General features: G+C 43.8%; 1 protein-coding gene across 1 annotated transcript in view; it reads right to left on the bottom strand.

Moving 5' to 3' along the window:
* Window positions 1-4,322: 4,322 nt before the first annotated feature.
* Window positions 4,323-19,424, bottom strand: part of AMPH (amphiphysin) — a 158,508-nt gene continuing 143,406 nt past the window's right edge. The window contains exons 18-21 of the mRNA XM_080666970.1: window positions 14,901-15,113; window positions 12,775-13,017; window positions 10,864-10,965; window positions 4,323-6,407 (exon numbers count right to left, since the gene is read on the bottom strand). Coding sequence (XP_080523096.1) covers window positions 6,300-6,407; window positions 10,864-10,965; window positions 12,775-13,017; window positions 14,901-15,113 — 666 coding nt within the window. The 3' untranslated portion in view covers window positions 4,323-6,299. The remainder of the gene's footprint in view (window positions 6,408-10,863; window positions 10,966-12,774; window positions 13,018-14,900; window positions 15,114-19,424) is intronic.

Here is a 19,424-nt window from a genome sequence, read left to right as displayed (position 1 = left end):
CCGTTTAACCAATCAAAGCATAATATGCTAATGATATGCTAAGGCCGCTCAACCGCTCACTATGATGTGCGCTGACCACCAGGGGGCAGACAGTCAACTGGTCGACCAGTCGCTATGATGTGCACTGACCACCAGGGTGCAGAAGCTCTGACCAGTAGGTTAGCTTGCTGCTGAGGTCCAGCCGATTGGGACTGAATGAGATGAGCCAGACATGCCCTGGAGCCCTCCCATGGTCCCTCCCTGGCTGGCCAACCTCCTGCATCACTCCCCGGCCCCGATTGTGCACTGGTGGGGTTCCTTGGTCTAGCCTGTGCCCTCTCGCAATCCGGGACCCCTTGGAGAATGTCGGAGAGTGGGTTTTGGCCTGATCCCACAGGCATGAAAGGCTAATATGCAAATCAACCTAACGGAGGAACAACCAGTTGCTATAATGCTCACTGACCACCAGGGGGCAGACACTCAATGCAGGAGCTGCCCCCTGGTGGACAGTGTGCTCCCACAGGGAGAGCACCACTCAGCCAGAAACTGGGTTCACAGCTGGCGAGCACAGTGACAGTGGCGGGAGCCTCTCCTGCCTCTGGAGCAGCACTAAACTAAGCATGTCTGACTGCCAGCTTAGGTTCACTCCCCATGGCTGTCAGTCAGACGTCCCCTGAGGGCTCCCGGACTGTGAGAGGGTACAGGATGGGCTGAAGAACCCCCTCCTCCCCCGAGTGCATGAATTTCATGCACCGGGCCTCTAGTAAAATTATAAACACCATTAAATTATTAAAATCACATTAAGGTTATAGCAATTGTTATTGTTATTAGTTTCTTGTTGACTTGAATGTGTTTCTCTTACACCTTCTAGATAATTATACTTTGTAAATTTTGGCCGTTATGCAAATAGCTTCAGCAAATCTATCATCAGTCTGCTAACTTTGTCTAAAGTAAAAAATACTGTAGTCAAACTTTTTTGGACATATATTTTGCATACTTCTGAGACTTTTTTCACTTCAATGTCACAAAAACATTCTATGTTTTCTTCTCATATATAACTTCAGTCCATGCTGATCCTGGGATTAGAATTTCTGGACTTTCCTGATTGAGTTGCTCACATAGTCTCTTGGGCATTTGCTCAATATGCTTGTATATAAGGTCCCTGGAGCTGACCCAGAACACGGAGCAGGCTGATAGAGAGTTTATCCGATAGTGGGGAAAATGAAGGGCTAAATGAAGAGAGCCAGTTAGGTGCAGGCAGAGGAGGGAGTGGTGAGGAAGGCTTTGTTGAGGAGGTGGGGCTTGAACTGTGCCTTGAGGGAAGGGGGAATTGCAGAAGCAAACATGAAGGGGAGTGAATTCCAGGAGAGGGCATTGCACTGGAGCAGAGTGTAGAGGCGTGGTGGGAGGGCAGGATGGAACAGTGAGGAGACTGGTCTGAAGGAAGTAGAAGACAAGTATTAGGGAAGACAAGCAGAGGGACAGGATTTGATATGACATACATAGATATTTATCATCAGTGTGGGGGCAACAAAAGGGCTTATATGACATACAATAGACATTCATCATCAGTGTGGGGGGCAAAGGGGTATGACATACAATACATACTCATCATCAGTGTGGGGGGACAAAGGAGGGATGGTAGCCTTTTGACATCAGTCTATGTAAGATGACTTAAGGAGTGCAGGCAAGCTGGAAGAAAGGGCATGCGAGATCAGGGAGGATCATGGGTCTTGCTTGGCAGGATGAGGACCACTCCTAGATTAGGTAACAATGGTTAAAGGGCAAGGTCTCCTGACAGTGTGAGGAAGAAATTGAGGCAGGTGTGTGTAATATGGAAAATGAAGCACAGAGCGGCTCCCACATTGCAGGCCTAGGGTTCCGAAGAAGGGAAACCCTCCATGGTGTGCTGCGGGGTGGGGGTGGGGGGGGGAAGGTTCCATGAGCACAGTCTTAGTAAATGTGGCCCCAGTGCACAGTAACTGACACTTAGCAAGAGCTTGACAAATGTTTAATGAAGAAACGAACATGCAGGCGTGGAGCAGTCACAGGACACTGAGTCCAAAGGAAACATTCTCTGGACGGCTGGAATACAAACTGGGGGGTGGAGACTGATATTGTCCCACCCCGCGCCCCACTCCAGCACCCACTGGGCACAGCACGAAAAAATTAGGACACTGAAGGAGCAATCAGAGAGGTAGGAACACAAAGACAATATTTGGAAAAGTTTGGTGGCATCATCAAATGCCACCGAAATTACTTTATGGTCACTGGTAGGTGTTTGGAGAGCTGGGCACAAGGACACCGAGTTTAATGACGTGTTGGCAGGACAGGGTACAGGGCTCCAGCAGGTGGCATTAGAATGCATCAGGAAGTGTTTGTCCAGAGCTAACCGCGGGGCCCACCCTGCAAGCACAGGCTCTGACCCCGCCTAGAAGAATGAGCCAGCCAGAGTGGTGGACCTGAGATCAGAGGAGACTGGGAGTTACCTGGGGTTTTGGAAACCAAAAGGAAGTTTAAATATCCTTTGAAAGAACTTCCTCTCAATTTGCATAGACTTAAGGGTTGTGTTTGAATTACCTTTAAAGTGAAAAAGTCAACATGTGCTGCCATTAAACAATTAAGAAAAAGATAGCCAATGAGTTGCAATCTATTGGGATGGACTGTTAAGCTTATTTAAGCATTATTTTATTTTATTTGGCTTTCATGAACAATCTACTACACTCCCGCTATGAGCGCTGGGCGTGGGGGTGGGTGGATGGGGGTGGGGAGTGGGTGCACAGCCAGGGCTCACTGAGCCTGGTGCTGTGTGGTGGGATAATCGGGCAGGTCTGAGGCAGGTGGGGTCAAGGACGATGAGAACCACATGGCTCTCGATTCTCTGAGTTTGCTAAGAGAACTGGGTCACCATCTTCTCCATGCAGCTACCAAATGTCCAATGGGAGTGATCCGGGTCCTGGGAAGAGGCTGCATATGCTGGGAAGACGGGGCTTCGCCACCACGTCGGGTAACTGTGTGACCAGCTCATCTGCAAGGTCTGGCACAGAATGTGTGTAAGGTTCTCCGCTGGGTTTCAAGTAAAAACCAGAAGGCAGCTTGGGCTCCTTTGCAGAGTAGTGGAGTCCCAGCAAGGCAATCAGCCCATGTCTAAGGCTTCGAGGTGCTCGGCCGTGCAGGCTGTGTGACATAAAGCATGGAGCTTCAGTCCTCTTTAAACTCATTGACTTATTGTAACTTTTGCAGTTTTCTAAAGGCTGTTTCTTGAGTGGACCATCAGAAGGAGCCATGTGGTCCTGCTGGAATTGGTCTAGTAGTTTGATTACAGCTCCTTCATGTGATAAGGGAGGGCTCCAAATTCTGAACCTGCACCCCCTGGCAGCCCCACCCGGGACGGATGTGGTCTGCTCACTCAAAAGCTGCCCCAGCTTTGTCCGAAGGAGCAGGTGGTGTGGAAGCACTGTGACAGCATGGTGCATAGAGCTCCGCCCATCCCAGAGCCCTGGCTATGCTGAGATGCTGTCAAAATTCAAATTGCCAGAAAGCTTAGCAAGTATATACGTGCATGTCTGAAGGCAGGTCTAAATGCATGTCTATACGTGGTACTGGTAGGGATGCAAGCAAGGTGTGTGTTCAATAAAACCCACAGGCTTTCTTGATCTGATTCTTTGAAGGTCCTTTAAGCTATCTGAAGGTCCGAGTGCCACTGGGTTTGTCAGAATATCTTAAAATACAAAGAGGAGGATTGGATAGGGTTCTGGGGTCAAAACCCTTTGTAATAAAGCGTAACTACAAATTCACCAATACGTGATCAGGTGATGTGCCACAAGGTGGATTGGTGGCCTGAGAATTTGAATTAGATTAATTGAGAAAGGGATATGGAAGGACCTTTCAAACTAGTAACCATAGGAAGTCCTTGAAACTAACTACTCACAGGTCCCTTAGAAAATTCACTGAAATGGAAAAGAATGTTCATTCCACATCTATAGACATTTCTGGAGAATACCACCATCCCATCGCTTCCACTTCACCCTCTTAATTTTCACTGGTTTGGAAAATTTAGGATCCTGAAAATTGCTGAAACAAATAATCTGATTACATTTTTGGTGTTAAAAAGTTTTTCATAGGCTCTATACTAGAGCAAAGCAGGTAATTTAAAGCATGTCATTTTGGAAGAACTTGTTAAGTTCCTCCAGGGATATTACAGGTGTGAGCTAAACTTATTGAAGGAGCTACGTCCTGCCAAGCTGTTCACTTTGGGATCCGCTACGGGGCGGGGGGCGGGGGAGCATGAGAGAAATTCCAGGGGAACCGCTCCAGGAGGTGGGACAATGATCTTTGTAGAACATCAGGTGCATTTATTGTAAGAACGGCTTTTTCAGTCTTAGCTTTCAAGCTCTTTCGTGAACGCTCAATGCCAGGGATGGCTTTCTACTACACGTTGCACAATACTGCACGTTGTTTGCTGAGTCATCAGTTATGCTGCTGGGCTGTGCACCTTCTTTTCTTGCACCAGACTAGCATTCATGATGATCCAGCTTCCCCGGGAATTAGCCCCTCCAAAATCTTGGGTGGATCATTGCTATTTCCCTATTAACACAAACATCAAAGTCAGTAATCCACCCGGAGAAATCAAACCGTGAATCATAAATACATACCAAAATTCAAAGTCTAGCAATGTGTATCCTTGATCCACTTCCACTGTGTCTAGAATGATACTGGCAGAAAAAGCATCTACATGAAATGAAAGGTTTTTGCTGTAAGGATTCACTTCCTTAAACAACGATCCCCCTGATCTATTTTTCTTTTTATGTGCCTACAAACATAAATATGTCAAAAAGAAAAGTGACCAAAAAATGAGGCTGGTGTGAGAAGAAATCGCTGATTATGAAGGTCGTCAGATTTTCTGTGATACACAGACCGGGGGCCACAGCCGCCACCTCTGCGGGGCCTTGGTCCGCAGCTGTTATTTGTGCTGTAGTGATTGTCAGGCAGCGGGGACCGCCAGGGACCAGCAATCACCGGAATGAAGGGGAGGGGGAAGGGAGGGGGCTGTGGAGCACAACCAAGGGTCACAAGCAGATTTCTGCACAAATAACAACTCCAACATAACTATTTCACATGGGGAATCCGACTGAGACCAGCTTTCCAAAACAAATGACTCGTCAGAAGGAACTGGGGTAATTGCTGGAGCGGACCAAAGGTTTATTCGGAATGACACAGCACTGAGAACATTATCGTTACAGATGATCTGTGAATACAGCATACGTCACCTAGCTTATTTTAGGACAATCTGTGAAGGTGCGTCGCATAAATATAAGGAGGTGGAAATATAGAGGAGCTTATTTTTAAGTGTTCTTTTGGGGTGGGTTTATATGCCCCGTCATCTAGCCAATCTCTTAAAGGCAGAAGTTAGGAAGTTTGCTGCTCATCCCGACCAGCCTGCCTCCAGCCACAGCAGCCGGACATGCAGAGAATCAGGCTCTGCTTTCTCCAAAGGGACAGCAGCTCTGACCTGCTATTTGTCATTGCACCCCGAAAAATGCACGTTACGAACACAGATACTGTCGACTGTTTTGGCAATGGGATGGCTGGTTTTGTTCTGAGGCAAAACTGCAACTGCAACGCCAGACAGAATAAGAGCAATGCATGTATCAATGACACCGGAGAGGCAAAGGGCTACAATGGAAAGAAAGCAGCTATGTATATGTCTTTTGGTGCATACACATAGACCCAGGAGTGATGGGAACTAGCTCGTGCACGGTGTCCATATATATGTCTATATATATATGTGTAGGGAGAGAGAGACAGAGGTGTGTTGGAAAAGAACATTGAAAACTTTTGCAGCAGTTTCGTTTTAAACACAGTAAACTTGTAAGAGAGAGAGAGAGAAGGAGCGTGGCACATGGGCACACCTGCCCCGGGCAATGAAACAGTCTTGTACTATAGGATAATTCAGCACGTCTTCTGCAGGGCAGCACTTAATACCACACACTTGGTGCCAAAAGTTAAGGTTCTGGTCTGGAGAAAGCTACTTTAGAATTGGTGGGAGGGGGTCAAGTACAAGAGTCTCCACAGCTCAGACAAAGCACAAACAAACTTGTTCTGAATCACAGGGGAACCAGTGAGGACTTTCTCCTTCATTTGCTTTTTTTTTTTTCTTACACTTTTTTTGCACACATGCTCCGTTGATATATCCTTCCAACCTGTATCTGGCATCAGTCTGCAAGTCATTAGAGTGTAATAGCAAAAGTGAATTCTTCAGGTTTTCATGAAGGTTTAAAAAACCTCAAAACCAGGCTCTTTCTACAATACTCTTGGCCCTACTCCAGGCGCTGGGTGAAGTTCTCTGGAAAGAGGCCCTTGTAGGTGGCGAGGTCTCTGTACTGGAGCCAGTCTGATTCCTTCACTCCTACCAGCCAGCCCGCATCCTGCAAGACAAAGACAGGGCTTTCAAGGTCCGACCACTGGGAAAACCTGCACTGCCAACAATTAAACAAAGTAATCTGTGTAGTTAGTGTTGTGGTTCTGCACCAACATGTTACGTTACATGTAAGCTGCTGGGCTGAGGTCAGTGGGAAGGCTGACTGAAGGTTGCTATTAATATCATTTTGTATAAACTATAGTTGATTGATGGCAACTGGATTATGACTTGAGTTGTTCAGGAAAAGAAAAGGGTTAGAATTACAGCAGCAAAGTTCAGTCAGTGTGTCTCAGTGGTTGAGTGTCGACCTATGAACCAAGAGGTCACTGGTCATTGACCTATGAACCAGGAGATTCCTAGTCAGGGCACATGCCTAGGTTGTGAGCTCGATCCCCAGTATGGAGCGTGCAGAGGCAGCCAATTAATAATCTCTGTCATCATTGATGTTTCTGTCCTTATTTCTCTCTCCCTTCCTCTCTAAAATCAATGAAATATATACATATTTTTAAAAAGGAATGATAGCCAGCACAAAGAGAGGGACACATGTGAAAAGATGTCATGCACAGGAACATTTCTTGCCCTGTGGGTCACAGTGAAAAAAAGGCTTGAGGACCCCTGGGTTAGAATATAGTGCTAACAAGGCCATCAAAGTTCTTGAATTTCATCCTGAACCACTTGCTAATAAAAAACAACTCTGTCATTCTTTCCCCCAGCTCACATCATGTAACCTAAATAAACCACCACATACTGGGCTTTTCAAATATTAACGGCTAGAAAAGTTGCCTGATGTTACTGTTGTGTTATGGTTGCTATAAACAGGCGTCCTCAAACTACGGCCCGCGGGCCACATGCGGTCCGCCGAGGACATTTATCTGGCCCGCCGGGTGCCGCTGCCTGTCCTGCTTAGCAGCCGACTCATCCCGGGCCCGCAGTGCACATAGGAATTTGTTCATAGGTTTTTTTTTTAAACTATAGTCCGGCCCTCCAACGGTCTGAGGGACAGTGAACTGGCCCCCTGTTTAAAAAGTTTGAGGAACCCTGCTATAGTATCTACATTTTCAAGTTTATATAAAGTACAAAGCAGTTTGTTGTCATGATATTCTTGTTGGAAACATTCGTATATTCTTTATAAATTACTGCTTATAAACATGTATCTATTTTGTGGAACTGCAGACATTTAGTCAAAGAAAGGTTAAATAACCCATCTGTGTGTGGTCAGACAGCACGGGAGATGACATGTAAAACGGAGAAACGGAGGTGGCCGTCTGCCCTTGGCCTATGAAGATAAGCCGATCCTACATGGAAAAAGCTGAGCTGAAGGAACAACATGAACATACAGACCATACAAAGCAAAGCTAGTGGGGCATGACTATATTTACTATGTTAACCAATACATGAAAGAGATCCCTCTTAAGATGAAGGATGGCCAGATTTAATCTGAACCAATTCCCAATGAAGTTCAAGTACATCAGATAAATGGGAACTCAAAAATTAAAGAAGCTGAATACATTTTCTTGTGATATAATCTGAGACTATAAATTGATGCTGCTATAAAGACAAGAAATATAAGCATTTAGACAGGCCAATCTCTGAAGGCAGAAAAAATAACAGTGGGAAAAATTGACAATAAAATAACTGATAATATCCTAGGTGATGACAAAAATTATTTCCTTTAAAATTATGATGTTATATGTGTGAAGGACAAAGTTATACATAAAATAAAAGGTGATAACTAAATATTTTCTTTCTATTTTATTTTTAATTAAATTTATTGGGTAAGCATACAAAAGGCCACGTTTTTCTCTGCAAGTGTCTATATTTTATATTTGACTTTATTTACAATGAGTGAAAAATCTAATGGCGCCAAGTAGAGTCAAGCACTTTAAAATTGTTTCAACAAAGAATAAAAGTAAAGGACTGGCACAAACTTATAATCAAGATATCTGTAATACTCTCAATGAAAACAAATGTAACAAAAAGATATATTGTAAGATGTATATCCTGAAATAAAATTTATATAGTTAAGTGAACTATTATTAGCCGGTATCAATCTTTAGCTGAGGCAAATAGAAAATTAAATTTTAACTATTTAAAATATGTGGTAGACTAAGGATTTCCAGTTTTGGTAATGGTAAAATAGCTTGTAGCAGACAAATGCTTCTGCACAGAGCCATTATAAGCACTAGAAACACTATATATTTTTATAGATGTAATATACATATGTATAGATATATGCAACTATTTTAATATAGAAATGACTATTTGTTACAAAATATATACTATAAAATGTAAGTTTATATAATGGGCTTGTTATAAATAAAGGGGTTGTACTTATATAACAACCATTTGAAGGCATTGAGAGTAACCAAAAGCAGGAAGAAATCAGAGACAATTTAATTCTTGAAAGTAGGGTGCTGTGAGGGTGGGATCTGTGCTAGTACAGCCTTCCTCCCCTGCCCCGACCCCCGCTGAGGGTTCTCCGCAGTCTATGTGATGCAGGGCATTCAGAGGATAGATTTGAGGAGCAACTATACTTTTATAGGGGATATCTTGAAAAAAGAGATATACGTGGCAAGTCCCCGAATACACAGAGAAGCTTCTATAAATTCCTGAGCTGCCCCCAAACTATGAATGCATAAGGGGGACCCCCAAGAGGCCTTGGGAAAGCAGGAAGGCTGGAAAAGATGAGTAGAGATTCAGATGAATATTGGGGAGGTAGAATTTAGAGTTCAAATGCCATCAAGTTAGAGGGCTTAATAAACCTGTCAGAATTTCTATTGAAATTCCAGATGGGCCATGTCTTAGAGGTAGAGACAATGGCCCAGGACTAAGAATTTATCCTAAGAGTACGGCAAACCTGAAACAGACCCACTCCAACAAAGTGAGTAAAACAAACTTCCATGGATTCAAGGTAATTATCCAGTGGTTTGAATGCCTGTTAGAAGAAGTAATCTTCAGAGACAGAAAACAGAATCCAGACTCTATAATGAATTACCCACTGTAAGAAAATTTCTACAGGTAAGAAAAACAGGAAAATGTGACTAACTGACAAAAGTCAATCAATAGAAATGTGTCCTGGGATGGTCTAGCTTTTAGAATAGGCACTGAGAAATTTAAAGCAGTCATTACAAATACAGTCATGTACTTAAATTAGAAGATGGTAATAATGAAAATAGATAGGAAATCTCAGTAAAGAAATGAAAACTACATAACAGAACAACACAGAAATTATAGAACTATGTAGATAATATCCTAACTAAAAAAGTCACAGGACAACCTTAACAACAAATTCAAAGTAGTGCAAGAAAGGGTCACTGTACTACCCAAACAGAGTACCAGAGAGAAAAATACTGGGCAAAAAATAACAGTCTTAGACATAAAAAGTCCAACATATGTATAATTGACATATGATAAAGAGAAGAAAGGGAAAAAAAATAAGAAATAACAGCTGAAAATCTTTCAAATGTAGTGGAAAATTACCAGGATACAAGTCTAAGGAGCTCAGTGAACCTCAAGCAAGAAAAGTATGAAAAAACAAGACCTAAGCACATTATAGTTGAAACTAGAAGCCAATGAACGAAAATCATGCAAGGGACTCAGCCCTCACAGCCCCAGCTGCCTTGGCTGGCCCTCACAGCCCCTTACAGCCCTGGCCGGCCTTCGCAGCCCTGGCTTCATCCAGAATGTCATCTGGATGGTCATTCTGCTGTTTGGTTTAATTAGCATATTAGCTCTTTATTATATAGGACTAGAGGCCCAGTGCATGGAACTTGTGCACTGGTGGGGGGCATGGCCTGCGGGGATCCACCCGCTGTGGGAGCGCCTCTCATCCCCGTTAGCTGAGTGGGCGTTCCCACTGTAGGAGCACACTGACCACCAGGGGGCAGCTCCTGGGTTGAGTGTCTGCCCCTTGGTGGTCAGTGCGTGTCATAGCGACTGGTCATTCTGGTCATTCCACTGTTCAGTCGCTGGGCTTTTATTATATAGGATGATGAAAACATGATGCCGAGAAGTTCTTAAAATCAGGAAAACATAATGACTGCTTTAAATTTCTCACTACAAATTCCAAAAGCTAGACCATCCCAGGACACATTTCTATTGATTAACTTTAATCAGTTAGTCACATTTTCCTGTTTTTCACAGTATTAGCTGTGTAGAGACTGGAAAACAATGGAACACTATTTTAAAAGAGTGTCTGCATTTCTTGAAGACTTAATTTCAGAGAGACATTCTAGAAAGTGGACACATAATAAGAAATGGTCATCTATTTGTATAAAAAATAATGCAATAGCATCCCAAACCTAAATTTTGTCATGTACTGTGGTCATAAGCCCTTAAATCCTTTTCAGAGTGGCCTTGCAGCATCTCAGAAAATGCAAACAGCTTCAGGAAGTCACTATGCCCAACTGAACCTTAGGAAAAAACCAACAGAGCTTACAGCACTTTCCAATCTCGTCCTTTACCTGGTCAGCTTCCGAATCGGAGGGGACCACCAACACCACGTCACCCCTTTGTAAGTTAAGTTCATCAGAATTTGCTGCCTCGAAATCGTGCAGTGCTTCCACCTGCAAGGTTGTAAAAGAACTGGCTAATGTTAGGAAGAAAAAGAGAGGTCAGGTCAAACTCTCGCAGTCAGATGATCCGCAGGCATCTCAATAGCATCTCCAAGCTGATAAAAATGAAGACCTGTACCTCCCCAAGGGAGGAGAAGTCTCCTGAAGGCAGAAAGGAAATCCTCTTCTTTACTTAACACATCCTATTCTTACAGACGGAAACTGAGGCCACTTGGACGCATATTTAGTAATGCAATACCTTCTGCTAGAGCTGAAATGCTGTGCATTAAAGTTTAATGCGTCATAATTTTGCTAGAGATTTGCATGTAATTATCACGGATGCTTTACTATTGTTTGTTTTTTAACTTGAACTAAAAATGCCTAGCTGAATGTTCCTCTAACCACAGCTTCTGTCGCATTGGGAAAACCGTCGCTTGCATGTTACAATGCAATCAGGATTTAACCAAATCCTCTGTCCAATCTCTTGTAAATAAACTTCCTTCTTTCCCTGTCCTACCTTTTAAACATGATAATCTACTTCTAGTTCCCTTTTTTGAAAGATTTCTTTTAATTTTGAGTATAGGAAAATTTTTAAAAGTAGAATAGTAAAATGAGCCCCATTATGCAGCTTAAATAATGATCTATAATCACACCCAGGTTTATTTCTCCCGTGTCCCTCCCCTCGACCCTACCGATGAGATTAAATAATCAGCTCTTAAAATGTGTTGTTTGCATGTAGAATCATAACATGTCAGAGCTGGAAGTTATTCTCTTATTCCCAAATTCATTTTTCTGATGAGAATACTGACACCCAGAGAGAGAGGGGTGAAGTGGTCAGTGAGGAGGTCAGAGGCCTCCAGTAGCACCCTGCATCCTGATTCCTTGTTCTCTAACACAAAACATAGTGGGACACCTACCCTCACCTGCCACAGGCTTAGTGTTTTCTTCACATAATTCATTCATAAATCCATTATACCCACCCCATCCCCATAGGAGGTAGCAACGTAGCAACGGTTACTGCCTAAGAAGCAGAGAGAAGAAAAAGATCACGACGAGGCAATCCCACCCCACAAACAAACAAAAATTTAATACTTCTTAAAAGACCAAGAGCTGAAATTTGACATGTAAAATCAAACGATGGGACTTATAATTCCCAACAATATTCTATTGTGGAGGATTAGCTGCCTTTCACACCTGGTTGAAGCCTGTGTTTCTAGTATCTGCTGGGTTGGCTTTTGTAAGGACCCTTCAGTGTATGAAGGTTCTATGTAACCACTTGACGGCCTCTCTGAGCAAGAGCTTCTGCCCACAAATTATGGCCTCGTTTCTCTCTTCCTTTTCATAGAAGCCCATTAACATATTTATCCACTTTCTTTTAAAATATTTATTGGCTCCCTGCTCTGTGTCCTGCACTGTAACCAGGTGCCAGAGTTGAATGGGTGATTCCTGTTTCTTGCCCTCGGAGGTGTGTATAATCCAGCTGGGAGCAGGTGAGCCCAGGGCTGGAGGCCCCCACGGAGCTCTGCGGGGAGCAGAGGGCGCTCAGGTGGAAGGCATGAACCCACTCACTACCAAGGGGCATAGCGTTTAACTATCCGTTTCTAAAAGTGGAAAGACATCACTGTAGTTCCCTTGCCCGCAGCACAGAATTCCTGCCCTGTTGCAATGTGATGTCGCGGGAGAGGAAAGCAGTACAGAAAGAGTCTGTGTGGCAAAAAGTGAAAGTAAACATCGGGAAACCAAAGGTGTGAGCAGAAGGGCCTCAAGGCAAAGGAAGGACGACGCTTGGCCACCAGATTTAAAAATGAAGAATGGAAAGACCTTGTAGAGAAAGCCGGGAGGCACTTCCTGAGAGGCCTGGCTTGCAGGCGGAGCGGAGGGCTCCGGCTGGGAGTCCTCGGGGGCCTTCTGCTCAGCAGCTGGCTCCGGCATCTCACTGGTGGGGCCTGGAAGAGCCGAGTCTTCAGTCGCCTCCTTGGGCTCTGCACCTGTCATTATTTCGTGTCCTCCCTCCTCTTCGTTGTTGGAAGCGGGCTCTATGATGACAGCAGGGATGACCTTCTCCTGGGGAAAGAAAAATGTGGTGGTCCTTTGGAAATGTCCTCCCTGTCACACCCTCTGTGATGCCCAGTTTCCCTACCTCCCTCATTCAACGACATGCCTGTAGTTCCCCAAACCCGATTTAGGCTTTCTGGCCCTTGGGCCTTCCGCCTTGCAGGACCTTCCTCCTTTCTCTCTCTCCTGAGAGAGAGAGACCCTTCGTGGGATTAATTTCTGGATCCTTGAATAATCATCCAGTTTGGTAAGAGTGAGGAGGAGGGATAGGAGACTGCGGGGAGGGGGCGGAGTCATGGCGGGTGGAGGAGACAGTCCTGAAAGGAACTGCAGTGGGATTCCAAGGATGGGCTCGTTCTTGCCGTGGCCCATCTGCTTTTCCCCCAGAGTATCATGGGACTCCCAAAGAGCCTGAAACCACCTTGTTGGTGAAGATGTGGCCCATGCTTGCTGATTCTGATCAGAGCCACACCCCAGTTCGTTCCTGGGATTGTGACTCCCGCCAACCACTCCAACACTCTATTGCAGGGGTCCTCAAACTTTTTAAACAGGGGGCCAGTTCACTGTCCCTCAGACCATTGGAGGGCCGGGCTATAGTTAAAAAAACAAAAAACAAAAAAAAACTATGAACAAATTCCTATGCGCACTGCGGGCCGAGGACGAGTCGGCTGCTAAGCAGGACAGGCAGCGGCACCCGGCGGGCAGGATAAATGTCCTCGGCGGGCCGCATGTGGCCCGTGGGCCGTAGTTTGAGGACCCCTGCTCTATTGTCTGGGAAGGTAGACCAAAGGATCATAACCTCCCCCTTATGTTTTGACAAAGGTGAGAGCAAGCAGGGAGAGGGAGATTTAACTCACATAATGAAAGTCTGGAGATATTTATGGCTTTTCAGATTATAATAATGTTCTATATCCCCTCAGGCATCAGTGGACAAAAGCACTTCCATTCTTCAATTTGAAGACAATAATACACTCTTTCAACAAGTATAACAATATATACAAAAATATTCCTGGCATGGTGACAAGAAAATATTACAATGAAGAGAACTGAGTTCTTTCTCCAAACACCAATGCTACTTGCTGTGTTTCTCGTGGGAGGAAAGGGGCGATTCAGTTTCAAACTTCGAGTAACCCTGGAGAGACTTGTGGAAATTTATTATGAGTAAAATAACCAGAAGAATGGAAAGCTACATTAAGCCCACTCTTCACTGTTACCTTCTATAAAGGAGAGGATCCCCGCATGGGGTTTGGAAGAGCCGGGTGCTTGCTCTGGCCCCTGGGCTTGGGGCTCCACAGTCACGGCTTAGGTGTTGCCCTTGAGCACTTGTCTAAGAAAGCCAGACCTGGGGCAAAGCCCAGCTTCCCGTATGTGTACGAAGGCTCACGTGACCCCTTTTCCTTTTGAAGGTGCAACGTAAGGATGGGCTTTTGGTAAAAGAAGCCTAATTTGGGGTGAATTTGGAGGTACTCTAATAATAACAACCACAAAGTAATAATCATAGTAACATGACTTAACTACTAATATTGGGGTTCTCAGCATGTGGTTGGCACCAGGCTAAGCACTTTATGGCCTTTTTCTTACATAATCCACACAGCCCCCCTATTATTCTATCCTATTCCCTTTCTCCCACCTCCATTCTTTTCGTCATCTGTGCTTCATTCTTTTCTCCATCACTTTACTGCATAGTTTCCTTTACCTCTATCTGTGCTTAATTTCAGCCTAGTCACCGAAGCCCTGGGGGCTTGCGTGGAACCCCAGAATCCTGAGCAGCGTGTCACAAAATGGCTACAAACCTATTCGGCATCCAAGAGTCATGGCCATTAACCAATAGACAGAGCATTCCAACGGGCACATCTCCCTAGCCTAGCACCTCCACGTCACCAGGCACTTACCTGAGGCGCTGCTGCTTCCGTTTCCTCTGGTTGACATCTGTCACTGTCTAGGACCTCTGCAGTTTCTGTTTCAATCTTGGGCTCCTCTAAACTTGCTTCTTCCCCAGCAGGGAGCGCTGCCTCCATCTCCTTCTCTGCTTCCTCTGCTGGGGCGCCCTCTGCTGCCGGCACGGAGGTTGCATCTGTCACATCAGCATCCGTTCCAGGTGGGATCTGCAAACCAGAACCAACAGGTGTCTGTGTCTCCAGGGCCTCAGTAAGAGTCAGACTCAGCCCTCTCTTCTCTCCCCTCGGCTGAGGCTCCTCAGATTATGAAGCTTTCTTTATAGTGTCCTAAGGCCCAGGATTTAGGTATAGCCAGCAGACTGCCAACTGTTCGGCAAAACTCCAACTCCTCTTTTTTAAAAATAAATTTTTAATGATTTCAGAGAGGAAGGGAGAGGGAGAGAGAGATAGAAACAGCAATGATGAGAGAGAATCATTGATTGGCTGCCTCCTGCATGTCCCACACTGGGGATCGAGCCCGCAAATCCAGGCATGCGCCCTGACGGGGAATGGAACCGTGACCTCCTAGTTCATAAGTTGACACTCAACCACTGAGCCATGCCAGCCGGCCCGACTCCTCTTTTTCCTGGGCACCCACTGAGCCTTCCTTGCAGTCAGGTGTAGCAAATGGAATTTGAATGGAAGTGACAAATGCCAATCCTGAGACATGGCTTTCTAGGTGTGTGTGAGGGGGTCCCCTCCACTAGCCTTTTCTATTTTTGTCACCTGAAATGAAAGGGGCCTGGCCCCAGTACCTGGGTCATGGAACAAAGCCACACAAGGAAAGCCTCCTCACCATGCAAAGTCAGAATTTAGAAAAACTGCATTTCAGCATAAACTGGACAATCTTCTTGGGGAAGGTCCCAGGAGCTAAATCACATTCATGGGGGAAAAATTAGGGAGTTTTCTCATGGAATTTCTTGAGAATGAAAAAACAAACAAACCATTTTTACTATTAAATATTCATTATAATCAATAGTCAAATCAAAAGTCCTTTACTAGGAGTAGTATAATAGACAAAAAAAGGAAAATTTTGTTTCTAGGGTTGGATCAGTCAAAAGAGGAAGGTTAAGCAGTACTTAAAACATGCAATAATGAAATGAAGAAAGTACAGTCGGAAGTTTAATTTTTAACAAATTGGTTGTGGAGTCCAAGTCTTTAGCAAGAGAAACTTCGGTGAGGCTGATCTGATTTGAGCGGTTCAAATCAGAAAGACTGAGGAAGAAGAAGAATATTAGATTGATCTTATATAATGTACCCAGGGCACATATTTCAAAAATTGATCTTGCTTTCTGATGTGATTAACATTAGACATTCCTTTCTGTTATCAAATAAATTCTACCCAGTTTGTCCTATTAAGTCAGGAAAGCTCGAATGTTGCAGATATTAAATTGTCAAACCCAGAATATGAAAAGGGAGGTGCAGGGTGCCCACAGAATGGGCATCAGAAATGGGAGATGGAAAATACAAACCACACACCTACAGCTCATAGAAAAGCATTAAAAACCTTTCTTCTGACTCAAATTTACAGGTAATAGATTATGTAAAAGTAACCTTACGCAGAGTACACTTTTCTGTAATACAGTATTTTACTTTGGGGATTAAAAATTATGTTAACAGCCTAGCCAGTTTAGCTCAGTGGATAGAGCGTCGGCCTGCAGACTGAAGGGTTCCAGGTTCCATTCCAGTCAAGGGCATGTACCTTGGTTGTGGGGAGTATTAGCTGCCCCCTGCATACCCAATAGGGAGTATGCAGGGGGCAGCTGATAGATGTTTCTCTCTCATCGATGTTTCTAACTATCTCTTTCCCTTCCTCGCTGTAAAAAAAAATCAATAAAATATATTTTTTGAAAATTATGTTTACAGCTATGGCATATATATATATATATATATATATATATATATATATATGGTTGATTTCAGAGAGGAGAGAGGGAGAGGAAGATAGAAACATCAATGATAAGAGAGAATCATTGATTGGCTGCCTCCTGCATGCCCCCTACTGGGGATCGAGCCCTGTAACTCGAGCATGTGCCCTTGACCGGAATCGAACCTGGGACCCTTCAGTCCACAGGCTAATGCTCTATCCACTGAGCCAAACCAGCTAGGGCAATACTTATGTTCTTAGAAATTTACTTCATTCTTTTATGAAAATTTCTTATGAGAATTTGGCTCTCCAAAGTGTACAATGATCCAAAGTAGCGTCACTAGCCACTGTGTAGCATTTATTTTTATTTTTCTACCCTGTCATTAAAGTACATAGGTTCAGAAAAGTAATCCTTTCACCTGAACTGAGGCATATTTATTTGAAGTGAATTATAAATGTTGATAATTATTGAAGTGGGATAACAGGGGATTTATATTTGGTGGATGACTGAACATTTCCATAATAGATATTTATTTAAGAGAATTGCACCTCTTGTTTTAAAAAAACATTGACCTTTTGAGCGGTCCAATGGATGTTATTGTTGCCGTTGAACATAAATTAGGAGGGTATCTTAATTCCAAGAACACTGAAAAATTCCTTGTAGTTTTATTGTTGGAGAAATCAACAAGCTTCTTCAGGATCCTAAGGACCTAGCCAAGTTTCTTCACATCAGAATCTGTACCTAAAGACAGTGCGCATGCAATGGGCTTATGGCCTTAAATGCAAAAAGCAAGTTGTGTTGCCACAGGTCTAAGTTGTTTGTGATTTCTATCTGTCTGGAAAATCACACTGTGGAGTGACCATCCCACTGGTTTCCATAGCTTCATACCAGGCAGACTCTATGTACACGCAGACAGTATGAACTGACAGTGAATACCACCACGTGCACACATGCACACATACATGTTGCCACATATCTGAAAGCAGCCACCATCATATTTGATAGGCTATTCCTCCAAGAGATTATATATAAATCCTTCCATACATATATGTTCCAAGCACATACAACTAGTAATTGGATTTTATTCTCAACTGAACTGATACAGCTTCAGAGACAATATATTTCTGTGAAGCACTGGTGGTGTTCTCAAACGTAATTTTCTAACCCTCTCCATACAAATAGAATGTTAACAAAGAATTCCTTATTTATCCCTAGTGTGATATACACCTATCAAATTTATCCTGTCAAATTTCACTATCATAAGATGTACATACTATCTTTCCTTTGGTAAACGGTTTAAACAGGCACCCTTGTCTGGATTTGATACACACTTGACAGCATGGCTGCTGTGATGCCAGCCACCAGCAGGTGGAGGCCAAGTGCACCGTCTCTCTGTGCTCTGACTTTCCTTGACCTCACAGGAGCCAATTGCAGGTCAGCAATTGACCTGATCTCCCTGTCTGTCTCTCTCTCTCTCTCTCTCTCTCTCTCTCTCTCTCTCTCTCTCTCTCTCTCTCTCACAGGGGCCTAGAGCATGTGGAAAACGGTTGATAAGAATGATGGCAAATAAAAATCACCAAAATATTGACATTAACCGTGCTGGTAGAGTCAGGGTGCCAAGGAAACGGCCACTTGACCAGGGAGGGGAAAAGGCAAACGATTTGAATGACCTACTTAGGGAAGGGAAGAAATTAACAGTCCTCCATCCTTCTCTGAGTCCATGAGTGATGACTTCTGATTTCTCTAGTCAGATTTACAGAGTCTATAGACCCCTGCAGAAAGAGAGGCCTGCCCACTGCCTAGATCCCCTCCCTCTCTCTGCCTCTGGCTTTGCTCTGATAATCAGTGGTGCCCAATTCTCCCTTTATGTCTGGGATCTGTGCCACATTTTCTGCTCTTACCAAAGTATTTTCACAGCATATTTACTGGCTGAAATAATAGAACAACATTAAAATACAATGGTAAATAAGAATCCTTTTGTTCAGATTACATGTTAACTCTAGATAACATCAAGGAAAGATTGAAAAAGATTTCAGTAATAGGGTTATTCCTCTTTTATTATATTTATGCATTCCAATTTGTTAGCTATTTGTAGATTTAGAAAAGAGAAACGTTTTCTAGACTTTCCTTGCTACTGTAGATGTTAACACCTGCTAGGAAAAAAAAAACACATAATGATTAATGACTATTTTTTTAAATGTATTATCCAGGAAGACCAGGGGACTGAAACCACGCAAAGTATTTCAAGCCTTTGTTATTCAATGTTATTATATTTTCCTCTTCACTCCAAATGTTAAGAGATACACCATTATCTTATCTTCTGCCAAAACTATATACTATCTGTTGGCCAAATATATTTATAGGGAAAAACATGTAATGCAAAGAGGAATTTAAACATTTTCTAGCTGCCCTTAGGCACATGTTGTTTACTTGTGTGCCCAAGCCCCAGACTATTGCAAATCACAAGGGTCAGCGGGGGACCCATCTTGGAGATGGTGAGCGGTTCTCACTTTCTCAATCAGATCTGACTGCTTTACCACTCGGCTTCAACAATCTCCTTGGTGGGAAGTGATGGGGTTATGGCAATCATGTCAGAGTCCTTTTATACACC

The sequence above is a fragment of the Plecotus auritus genome (genome assembly GCF_963455305.1).
Source record: "Plecotus auritus genome assembly, chromosome: 4".
NCBI classification, from domain to species: Eukaryota; Metazoa; Chordata; class Mammalia; order Chiroptera; family Vespertilionidae; genus Plecotus; species Plecotus auritus.
Note: the sequence above shows the minus strand (reverse complement) of the source record. Positions and strands in the feature narration are given on the sequence as shown.